General features: G+C 31.8%; 1 protein-coding gene across 2 annotated transcripts; it reads left to right on the top strand.

The window, feature by feature from the left end:
* The first annotated feature begins 8,582 nt into the window (after positions 1–8,582).
* Positions 8,583–11,677, top strand: LOC121234740. 2 transcript variants are annotated; one of them, XR_005934442.1, is made up of 4 exons: positions 8,583–8,880; positions 8,985–9,072; positions 10,952–11,076; positions 11,667–11,677. XR_005934442.1 is itself a non-coding variant. In XM_041130818.1 (4 exons), exons 1-4 carry the CDS (start codon positions 8,667–8,669, stop codon positions 11,014–11,016), a joined length of 336 nt encoding a protein of 111 aa, XP_040986752.1. In that variant the 5' UTR covers positions 8,584–8,666; the 3' UTR covers positions 11,017–11,108. The 2 variants fall into 2 exon arrangements, 1 of the variants encoding a protein (XP_040986752.1); XM_041130818.1 differs by lacking the exon at positions 11,667–11,677 and having other exon boundaries at positions 8,584–8,880; positions 10,952–10,967; positions 10,999–11,108.
* The last annotated feature ends 876 nt before the right edge of the window (positions 11,678–12,553 follow it).

Genomic DNA, 12,553 nt, shown 5'->3' with positions numbered 1-12,553 from the left:
ATATGACATAAGAAATAAAAATAAAAAGATTTCAATATTCAAGTGGCATGAAACAAATAATGACTTATTTGTGATAATTACCACTCTTGCAATGAAGTTGCTTCAGGAAGAACAGGATTGATCACAAATTTACTTTTTGGACGCGATGAAAGAGACAATCCTTCATTGGAAATAGAGATCATAATTAACGCAAACATATACAATATAAAATAAAATATAATATTGTTAATATTTAAAAATACCATTATAAGAACTAACTCTTATTCCTGTTCCAAGTATAATTGGCTTTGTCTTTATCATTTCTGATATTTTTTTGCATTCATCTTGCACAAATTGACCCCATATAGTTAAACATATGGGGTTTAAGCTACAAAATTAGAATAAAAAAAGAATTAACAGAATATGTAAGAAATAAATGATGAAACATAATTACCTATATATAGTGACCGACCAAAAATATATTTTTACCTTTGATCAATGACATAAATTTTCTGAATAGTTGTTGGTCCATGCGCTGAAGTTATCTCTCTACATGGCTTGATGTGGATTGCAACAGCCAGAATATCTGAGAGATGAGATTTAAATTTTTAATAAATTGATAATTAAATATTCTAAAATAAAGAGTCAATTACCTATTTCTGCAATTGAGTTTTTGTAAGCATCTAATTCATTGAACGGAATGAGTTGATACTTTGGTGGCTCCAATTGTTCTTCATCCTTCAGAACTTCCTCAATTATTGTTCTAGAATTTAGGATCCATTGGTATTCATATTTTTCAATTCTATACTTTGGATCCAGTGGCTTCACGTATGCATTACTGATGTAATATGACTGAAAAATATGTAAAGTATCATCCTGTGAATCAATATCTTTATCAAACATTGTCGCTTGCACTCGATTTCCCTGCACAATATAAGAAATTGAAACGAACAAAAATTTTTTATGAATAATTGAGCATAATAATTTTGTTTAATTTTAAATTGTTTTTGTGTTTTAAAAAAATAATATTTTTTTAAATGTGTTACAAGAAAATAATTAAATGAAAGGAACACCATCAACATTTATCTATACCTCTGGATCAATCAATGTTAGGTTTTGGTACTTTACTGGTGAGCGTTGCCCTGTTCGCTTGGGTGACTTGTCTGCCACGATCATTTTTATTTTCCAATTTCTTGTATTTGGAGTGATATCTTTTATCGATATATAAATCGTCCTCATCTTTAAAGCTGTTCATATACAAATATATTAAACATGTAAGTGTAATAAACTCAATACTATATTTAAAAAGAAAATTGCAAAGAAAATCAAAGAATACAATAAATATATCAAGAATACAATATTAAACATAAAGAAAAGAGAATTCTATTAAATGTGTAGTTTGGTTTAAGTAGTTAAACTCAAATTATACAATTGAATAATTACCTATATAATATTAATCTGAACATGCTAATTTTAATAATTTCGTATACACAATATTTTTTGTGTAGTTCTTTTCTGATCGTTCAGTCGATACTGGCCGTATTAAAACCCTTACTGTAGATGTAGTCTTAGCCCTTGATAAAGCCACATATAATTGACCATGTGAGAAAACAGGTTGAGGTAAATATATCCCAACAAAATCCAACGTTTGCCCTTGTGACTTATTTATAGTCATTGCAAAACTTAATCTGATAGGGAACTGGGTTCGTTTGAATGGAAAACCACTATTTTCATCAACATTTGATAAGAATGGGATCATTGGAATAAAGACTCTTTTTCCGCTATGGTGTCCAACTGCGATTTCTGCATCAATGACATTTTGATCAAAAGCCCGACAAATTAGGCGTGTTCCGTTGCAAAGTCCTTCTGAAGGATTAATGTTTCTAAGCAGCATGATGGGACAATTTATCTTCAGTAACAATTCATGAGGAAGAAGTCCATTTAGAGTTAGAGTATTCAAGAAATCCTCCATGATTGACTGTTCAGATGCATCTATTGCTTCATCAAAGCTATAATATCGTCTAAGCTCACCAAGAAACCTATGAATTAGTGATGCATTTATTTCATCAACATAACTGTTCTTTGGTGTTAATATGGCCCGATTCATCATAGCTGAAATATTTATTGAATATTCATGAATATCATGGAAAACAACATCTATTAAATGATTCAAAGAAGTGCAGTCATCTTCATACGAAATAAGCATGCCATCAGGAACTTTTATAGTTTCATTAACTGTGATTGGTGGCATTCCGTTGCCTAATTCTAACACATACTCTGAAAAAATTGGATCCAATCTCGCTCGCATATTTTCAATTAAATGAAACTTGATGAATGTAGGCCACAAATAGGAAGAAACCAAACTGGCGTCTATTTGCTCTTGTCTTGTTCCTTTACGAACCACAGGTAAAACTTGGCGAAAATCTCCACCAAAAAGGATAACTTTTCCACCGAATGTTAACTCTGAATCATTAATGTCTCGTAGCATTTTATCTAATGCTTCGATGTGTTGTTTTCTTGACATTGGGGCCTCATCCCATATAATTAACTTTGCTACACGCAACAGCTTTGCAAGGGCACTTTGTTTACTGACACAACACATGCTATGTTCATCAGTATCTAATAGAATCTTAAAGCGTGAGTGTGCTGTTCGACCTCCAGGAAGGATAGATGCAGCAACACCAGATGAAACAGTTGCAAGAGCAACTAATTTTCTTGATCTTACTGCTGTTAGAAGTGCCTTGTACAGGAATGTCTTCCCTGTCCCACCAGGGCCATCAATAAAGAATGTGGCAGCTCTATTTGAAAAAACCTTTCCCAAAACTTCATTATAAACATGTTGTTTTTCACTATTAAGGATTTCTAATGCAGCAATATCTTCTTCTGGAATTTCAACAGCCAATTCATCATCAATTTCCCTAGATTCGAATTGGTCTTCATCGAAACAAATATTGTCATCAAGAAGATGGAACGAATTAATGTCTTTTCCCATTGATTCAAGTGTAAAAGAGATTGAGCGCAAAACTTGCATTCTTACATTGAACATAGAATCTTCAGTTGACCTAAAATCAATTGACATATCTTGTTCAAAACGTTCCCAAAGTTCTCTCGGATTGGCTGTATTACAATAAACTAATATAATTGCAAAAATCCGTCTCAAACTGGATGGCATTTGATATACAGATGCTTCATGTAAACAATCTTCTAAACCGTTGTCTCTCTGTAGCAAACCACGCATAGCTGCAGCCTCACGAAATGTTGGAGCCACAACACCATCAACTGTCCTAAGATCTTGAAATGATAAAGGTCCTCTTACATGATTTAGCAATATCCGTAGATAATACCTCTCACCTTCAAATGGATTTACTGTAACAATTCGACCTATAACAGTTTTATTTTTTCGACAAGTCCACTCTTTGTATTGTTGGTTCCAAACATAGAATTCTGGAAATTCTTTGTACAACAACGTCCTCGCATTCTCATTCACTCGCTTTAATGCAAAGAATTCTGTTAACATCGATTTTGCAGACCGATCAGAGTTGAGAACGTTGATTAAGTCTTCATTTGCTCGAAAAGTTACTTGGTGTTGATCCTCAAGATGTAAATGTAAGCTATACACTGCTGGAGACATTTCATTAACAATGAAGCCATATATTCTCCACATAGCTTCAGGCGGAGCAATCCATCGGGCCAATTGAAATTGTTGAATTTCATCAATTTATTGATGGTTTTGTTCAGAAACCAAATTAAAAGCAACACGATCATGCTCTTTGTAAATGTACTTATATAGATATTTGACTGTTTTTACCGTGGAACAAATTTCGACGTTAATGTGACAGTCAAATGTTGCAAGCAAATATAGATTATATGGAACGACCCAGCGATTATCCAAATTATGACCTCTCACATTGACAGTTATTCCATTGTCAGAACGCCTATATATTGGGAAACAGTCATTTCCAACAGTCGTACCCGATGCAAAATTTCTTGGATACTGATTTTTGCAACAACCATTTTTCTTCATGCAAACATTTGTTGGATTCAGCACCCCACATGGTCCATGCATCATATGCTTGACAACAGTATTATGTAAGTGCAAATTCACATTTTTATCAGGTATTTCTGCCGATACAATCTCATCAAAAGATTCAAGCGCATAGAGTTTCCAATCCCTCTGTAATATAATTAAAAAATGAGCATGTGGAAGCCCTCTTTTTTGGTGCTCAATAACATAAACATATGCTGAGACTTTTCCAAATATCTGCCGTTTGAATAATCGATCCTTTAATTCTTCTAATTTTGCACGAAAGACCCAAACAACCAAATCAGGCCGATTTTGACTCTTCTCATGGGGGCGTAATTCATTTGAAATTTCTTGCCAGTTTGGATTGCATGTCATTGTTAAAAAAATGTCTGGTTTCCCATAACGTTGAACTAAAGCCATTGCTTCCATATATCTTTTTCGCATGTCTCTTGGACCTCCAATAAATGACGAAGGCAGAATGATTCGTTTTCCAATATTAGAAGCATTAGTTTCCCCAAGCGTAATGGTATCGACAATACCTTGATATAACTCAGATCGAATATGTTGTTGTTTGGCACGAAAATAATCTAATCATGACGTCTCAATCTTAACATACATATCAACAACATATTGTTGCAATAGACGACCAGACAACAACAAAATTGATCTGATATTCTCTCTGATTTGCAATTTGTAGCAATAATATTCACGACACGAAACAATGGGATCCTTTATTTTTCTGTTTAATGCTACAAAAGTTGAAGAAGAATGAAATATTACAAAATTAGACGTCTACAAACTAAGTACAAAATAAGAAGATTAAGATTATACTCTCACCTCGTTGTTCTCTTGTAAGTAACTCTTCTACTGACATTGATTGGTGAGGATCTATTGATTGAGCTGTTTCATCACGTATTAATACACTTCCTCTATTCACCCTACGAATGCTTTGATGCCAACCAGTATCCCCAAAAGGAAATAACAGTGGATACTGAAGTGGATCATAACAGCCAAAATAATACTGAACTATATGACTTCCACCAAAATGACTGAAGACACAAATGTCCCGTCCTCCCAACTGATCTGCATCTTCATTTTCAACCCATATTGCTACAACTTGTGAAGATGTCGGGGCATTGAATACACGCTGATCTAGGCCAGTATCTGATTTTATATGAATTACTTGATTTTCCAAATTTGGCAAATCACCAAGAGACCGAAAGAACACAGAGTATGGATTGATGGGAAGAATATCGATGAGTTGAGATATAATTGATGGATTCATTCTGTCTGAATCAGAAATGCGATTTTCCAATTCATGCTCAGTATCATAGAAATACAATTGGAGATAAGAATGACGGCTGTTTAAAGGAACTAAATCATTGATATAGTGATAGATCTGTCCCTGAGTTCGGAATGTATAAATCCCTCTATTCCGTCTGCAAAGATCTCTATCGAATTTAACTCCAAAAGATGTAAAGGCAAACTTGTTATTATAAGTACGAACATAAGTCTTAAAATGCACGGCTTCATCTATGTCGGAGGTAAAAAGATCATAAAACTAATCAGGGACATCATTTGTGACCAAAGAAATTGTCCCATCAGCACAACAAAATCCTTTTGTTTCATGATAGAAACCTTTTGCTTTACAATGTCTGCAACAAGGCACATATGGCAAAGAATATGCTTCAGATGGCACGACTTGTAATAATTGTCTAAGTCCAACAGAGCGGCGATGCCTTCCACCTATTAAGTTAAAAAATAAACACAAGACAATAGGTGTAAACCCATTGAATTCTTTGAATGATCTAACTAAAGACACTATTGGGAGAGTGGCAAGAGTTGATAATAGAATCAGAAGAACGAATAGTATAATTATACTTATTTCTTACCCCTACATGGTGGCGGTATACTTGTTTCAAAGGTTGACTCTTCCCGAACAACACATGGAGCCTATTTGAATATGATGTTTCCAGATTTCAATGAAAAATAATATAAGACTGCTCAATTTAAGGAAAATAAAAAAATAATTTCAGGAAAACCTGTTGAATCAAAAGTTGATTAGAGATGGTTGTTTCATCTATGTATGTGTTTCCTGATTTACGTGTCAAGAAATCCATAGAATCACTCGGACAATCAGAACGATTCGTCACATTGTTTAATGATGAAGTCGCCTCTGAATCAACCACACAGACATTAACATCAGGAGGAACGCATACTTTATGAGATGAAGCCGATTCTTCGATGTCAGGATCAACACGAAAAACTCGTTGTCTCTTTGACACTTTTTGTAGAACATTGAAGTCCTGAATGATGTTTATATGTTGGGCATCATCATTTGAAGGTCCATCAATTGACGTAGTCATTTGATCATCCCTAAATGAAGCTGGCTCTTTTAACTGAATAGAATTTCTTCTAGACACTTTTTTTTTAGCATATCTTTCTCTCTGTTTTCTACGGACTTCTTCCTTTTTCTCTTCTGGTAAATCTTTATACGGGATTTTCTTTGCTGGTTATTTTCCATGATCTTCAAAAAATACTTTTTAAGCTTAACTTTTATGAAATTAATATTATTATTTAAAAATAAATACTACATAACTCACTAACACAATCTTACCACTTCTCATTATGTTAATGAAGTCAACAATTCTTCGAAACGTTGGATGCTGTTCCACACAACCAAAACTAAATGAATAATTAATAACTACTTAATGCGAAATACATACATCCATAGTGCATTTTAAATGCTATAAACAATTAAATTTCTATTAGTAACTATCGACTAAAAATTGCAAGCAGGGTCCAACAAAGTAACTATCGACTAAAAATTGCAAGCAGGGTCCAACAAAGAAAGGAATATATATTATATAAAAAGGCACTTACAGGTCTTGTAACGAATAGTTGAATCTTTTATATATTTAGATCTCTTGATAAGGAGGATAATTCCTGCTTAGACACAAATGATATTGTAAGTTTTGATTATATTGTATACATACACACACATATAAGCACAAAAAGATCATTCAAATATGTCTTTTGCAAACATTTTGGAACGATGAAAAAAAATTTAAACCGTTTTTAAAATTTGTTTCTAGTATTTTATTCAAAACGTAAAATAACATGAATAACATTTTAAATAACAAGAATAACATTTAAATAGAGTAATAAATAATTATTTATTGTATATTTTGGATTAAGATGTTTTCTTGGAATTGGGTCTTCTGTATTATAATAATATATATATTAGATAAACTTCAATTTTTAAATAATATTTTATATTATTATTGCCTCTGTAATTTCATTTTATTTATTATTATGAATAATTATTATATATTATTGCTTCTTTTTTAGGTTGAGGAAAAATTAAAGGATAATAATCTTGGCTCCAAATAGATAAGTTATACCTAAGTCATTTATAAAAAAAAGTGAACCATATTAAAAATATAATTTTTTTAAAATATATATTTTTTTATAAAAATTTAGACAAATTTATCTATTTGATACTCATATATAATTTATCAAAAACAAAACATGAAAGACCAAATCGAATTAAATAAAAGTAATGTTATATACTGTTATGAGTGTCTAAACGTAATGCAATTATCTTATAAAAAGTAAGATTTGTTATTAAAAATTTAATTTTTTTTATATAAATCTTGTAATTATTTATTATTTTTTTAAAAATTACGAAGTGTTTGTTTACTTTACAATTATAAATATAATTTGTGATAGTCTTTTATATATTATTGCCTCTTATTTTGATTTAATTATTATTATTCTTGGTATTGTTTTTTTTCTTTGAGTAGGTCCAATAAAGCTCACTTTCAACTAACAAAGATATGTATTCTTTGCCTCTTTTTTAGGTTGACGAAAAATTAAAGGATAATAATCTTGGCTCCAAATAGATAAGTTACACCTAAGTCATTTATAAAAAAAAGTGAACCATATTAAAAATATAATTTTTTTAAAATATATAATTTTTTTATAAAAATTTAGACAAATTTATCTATTTGATACTCATATATAATTTATCAAAAACAAAACATGAAAGACCAAATTGAATTAAGTAAAAGTAATGTTATATACCGTTATGAGTGTCTAAATGTAATGTAATTATTTTATATAAGAGGAAGATCTGTTATTAAAAACTTAATGTTTTTTATATAAATCTTGTAATTATTTATTATTTTTTTAAAAATTGCGAAGTGTTTGTTTACTTTACAATTATAAATATAATTTGTGATAGTCTTTTATATATTATTGGCTTTTATTTTGATTTAATTATTATTATTGTTGGTATTGTTTTTTTTCTTTGAGTTTGGGCTTTTTATAGTGGTTTTATAATTATCTATTTGAATTGGGTTTTGTGGGTATGATTTTATGCCTAGCCCGTATGAGTGAAATGGGAGCCCAGCCTTACAGTGGTTTTATATAATGATCTATTTGAATTGGGCTTTGTGGGTATGATTTTAAGCCCAGCCCGTATGAGAGAAAGGGGAGCCTAGCCCTTCTGAAACTGCGTCGTTTTTGCACAGATCAAATGAAACCCTACGGTTTCATATTTCTCTCTTCCGATCTGTAATGCGCCGCACGAGCCCGAGCCCTCCCATTTCTTCTTCTTCTTCTTTGTTCTTCTTCTTCTTCTTCTTTCTTCTTCTTCTTCATGTTGCCGAAACCCTTCGGAAACGGCGTCGCACGAATCCTCCCCTCCCTTCTGCCATTTCTTTTTTTTTTTTCTTCTTCTTCTTCTTCTTCTTCTTCTTCTTTCTTCTTTCTTCTCCTTCTTCTTCTTGTTGTTGTTGTTGAACCTTGCGCCGCTATTCACCCACCCTCGCGTGGACCATCGACCTCACCTCACCCTTTGTCTTCGATTCATGGTAAGTTTTTTTTTTTTTTTTTTTTTTTTTTTTTTTTTTTTTTTTTTTTTAAATACTTCAAAATCTAAATCTGGTTGATGAAAAAACCCTAATTGTTTTATTAGGGTTGCGCCGCCATATCCATCTCCCGGAACTCACCCACCCTCGCGCGGACCGTCGGCCTCACGTCACCCTTTGTCTTCGATTCCCATGGTAAGTTTTTTTTTTTTTTTTTTTTTTTAAAATACTTCAAAATCTAAATCTGGTTGATGATATTATGTAATTATTTTATTAGGAATTTTAATTTAAGATTTTTGTTATTGTGTTTGTGTTATTAGGGTTTTGTAATTATTTATATGTTGTTAACTGGTGAAATCTGTATATATAGCCATTAATAGAAGAATATCCATGAACATACAAATACAGCAAAAGCAGCACGAATTTGTGTAATACCCTAACATTTAAAAAGTGCACTTTGTAATTTTTTTCAAAACTTGGCAACAATTTGGTAGTTGTACAAATATAATAAAGTTCAGTAAACAATCTAGGTTGCTAAGTGAAGTGTATAGGAATTCATGATGCTGAGGAGAGACAACTACAAATTCAAAAATATATAAGCAGCAACTACCAAAAAAAAAATGAAAAAAAAAACTAATATTTAAACAAATTGTTTATAAACTGCATGACAAATGAATTAAGTACAAAAAGAAAAGGCCTTATGATAAAGTTCAGTAAACAATCTAGGTTGCTAAGTGAAGTGTATAGGAATTCATGATGTTGAGGAGAGACAACTACAAATTCAAAAATATATAAGCAGCAACTACCAAAAAATAAAATGAAAAAAAAAACTAATATATTTAAATAAATTGTTTATAAACTGCATGACAAATGAATTAAGTACAAAAAGAAAATGCCTTATGAGAAGTCGCAAACTTACCTTTGCAGTACGGGCAGCTCACAATCTCCCTGCCAATATTAAAAACAAAAAATTCATAAGTAATAAATATTTTTTAAAATTACAAAAAGACGTATCCCAAATATATGGAAAGAAATAAATAATACCATACACTTACTAAGATAAGAGCTAGAAATGTGCAGTTGATCCTCACCCAAGAACACCTCACAGAACTGGGAAATCAGCTGAAAACAAATCATCACCAGTAAAAACCAGCAGTAAACATAAAAAAACAGTAAAAGGAAAAAATGGAAGAGAAGAGAAGACCAGAATCTGCTTGATTCTTATTTACCTATGACAATTTGCTTGATCCTTAGTAAAGATCAGAATTTGTTTAGTTGGAAGTGAAGTTGTATGAGGAGCAAAGATCAGAATTTGGTTAGTTGGAAATGAGGCTGCATATATGTGGTTGGGTTTGGTTAAGTTTGGCCTCTCAAAAGACATTATGTTTATATATAAACTGCAATGTCTCGCCTCCTCCCATACGACCACTCCAAGACCAAGTAAAAACTGCAAAACCAACCAAGCCAGACACAAGGAAAAAAAACTCTCAAACCATATATGGAAAAAACTATCAAATATGCATGGATATGTTCTTTTGTTTTCAGCAAGAGTACAGTTTTTGTGTACATTTTTATTTTATCTTTCTCCTTAAAAATCTTTCTGACATGAATTTTTTGTTTTTTTTTTTAAGAAAGTATGGCTGCCTGATAACGGCACAAAATCACAACGTGCAATTTTTTTCCTGTTGGCAGTGTTGTTTTTTGGCAGCTTTTGTTTGGCAGCTTCTTTGTTGTATGCCTACTTTTTCTTATCTTTTAATCCAGAATATTAGGTTATTTTGTTTTCTTTGGCAGCTTTTGTTTTCTTATCCACTGAGTATTAGGTTATTTTAAGTTTATTATTTTTCACCTTTATGTTTTCACAGTAATGTCAGTCCACCACTTTCATGTTTTTCATATCCTTTAGTCAATTTTGCAGTTCTCCTTTAGGTTTTGACAGTTATACCAGTTGACTATTTTCATGTTTTTTCGTTGTATTTTTTTATTTGGGTTTATTATTTTTATCCTTTATAATTTGGCAGATATGTCAGCACAAGATTTTTATGTTTTCCTGTCTACTTTTTCTGATCTGCAGGTTGAACCTGCTTTCTCAGTAAACAGGCACCAGCAAATTGGATGACAGAAAAGCAGCAAATTTGACAAGTCCCTTTCAAATGCATAAACTGCAGTGCAGTTGGGTTCCATGCATTTTTATCAAAGGTAAAGCATGATCATGAGGACACGACCTCAATCATAGTATATGTACATACTCATGATCATGATCATGCAAAGAAACTACTCATATACTCATATTAGCTAGAAAAAAGATTCCATATCAGTAGTGTATTTGAGGTGCCAATAAACTGACTTCAAATAAATTATTTTTTAGGAAGCATTGTTTATGATGGTTATTTGATTTAGTTAAGCTTAGTTTCAAATAAATTATTTTTACTGTGACATAGAAACTACTCATATACTCATGTTAGCTAGGAAAAAATTCCATATTATGCAGATTAAACAAATTCTGCTTTTGCTCCTCATACAAATTCTACTCATTTGTTTATTGGCGTGCCACACTGCCAACAAACAGACTTCAAAGATGTGAAAGCTTAGTTTTGCAATTTTTCACATTATCCATTGAGTATTAAATTATTTTGAGTTTATTATTTTTCTGCTTTCAGTTATGCAGTGCAGCACTTTCATGTATTTTCGTTGCATGCTTTTTATTTGGGTTGAACAACTTTTTTTATGTTTTCCTGTGTACTTTTTCTGCACTGTTAATGACAAGTCCCTTTCAAATGCATAAATAGGAATCAGCTGTTGCTATGCAGGTTGAATCAGTGGAATCAGCTGTCAACTGTTGCTCTGCAGCTCAGTTTTGCAATTTTTCACATTATCCATTGAGTATTAGATTATTTTGAGTTTATTATTTTTCTGCTTTCAGTTATGCAGTCCAGCACTTTCATGTATTTTCGTTGCATGCTTTTTATTTGGGTTGAACAACTTTTTTTATGTTTTCCTGTTGGTTATTTGATTTAGATAAGCTTAGTAGTTTAAAATATGTTGATTATCTTGAAACTACTGTGACATATGAAAGTGGTAAAAGTGATTTACAAACTACTCATATACTCATGTTAGCTAGGAAAAAATTCCATATTATGCAGACTAAACAAATTCTGCTTTTGCTCCTCATACAAATTCTACTCATTTGTTTATTGGCGTGCCACACTGCCAACAAACAGACTTCAAAGATGTGAAAGCTCAGTTTTGCAGTTTTCCACTTTATCCATTGAGTATTAGATTATTTTGAGTTTATTATTTTCCTGCTTTCAGTTATGCAGTGCATCACTTTCATGTATTTTCATTGCATGCTTTTTATTTGGGTTGAACAACTTTTTTTATGTTTTCCTGTGTACTTTTTCTGCACTGTTAATGACAAGTCTCTTTCAAATGCATAAACAGGAATCAGCTGTTGCTCTGCAGGTTGAATCAGCTGTCAGGTGTTGCTCTGCAAGCTGAATCAGTGGAATCAGCTGAGCACCAACGATGATTTAACAGAGCACTAACGGAAAACAAGAATTTCCGTTAGGCTCCGTTAAATAGCCACTTATATATATAGAAGATATATATATATCTAAATATTTAGCTAGTTATAAATAATATTTATCTAAATTTGAAGAGTTACTATTCACTCTAC

This window comes from Juglans microcarpa x Juglans regia, chromosome 6D, assembly GCF_004785595.1.
Source record: "Juglans microcarpa x Juglans regia isolate MS1-56 chromosome 6D, Jm3101_v1.0, whole genome shotgun sequence".
Lineage (NCBI taxonomy): Eukaryota > Viridiplantae > Streptophyta > Magnoliopsida > Fagales > Juglandaceae > Juglans > Juglans microcarpa x Juglans regia.
This window is presented reverse-complemented; position numbering and strand designations above follow the sequence as displayed.

Coding starts and splice junctions, on each gene's coding strand:
- LOC121234740 (XM_041130818.1), top strand. CDS start 8,667: ATGTTGCCGAAACCCTTCGGAAACGGCGTCGCACGAATCCTCCCCTCC. Junction 8,881..8,984: donor CCCTTTGTCTTCGATTCATG/GTAAGTTTTTTT, acceptor TTGTTTTATTAG/GGTTGCGCCGCCATATCCAT.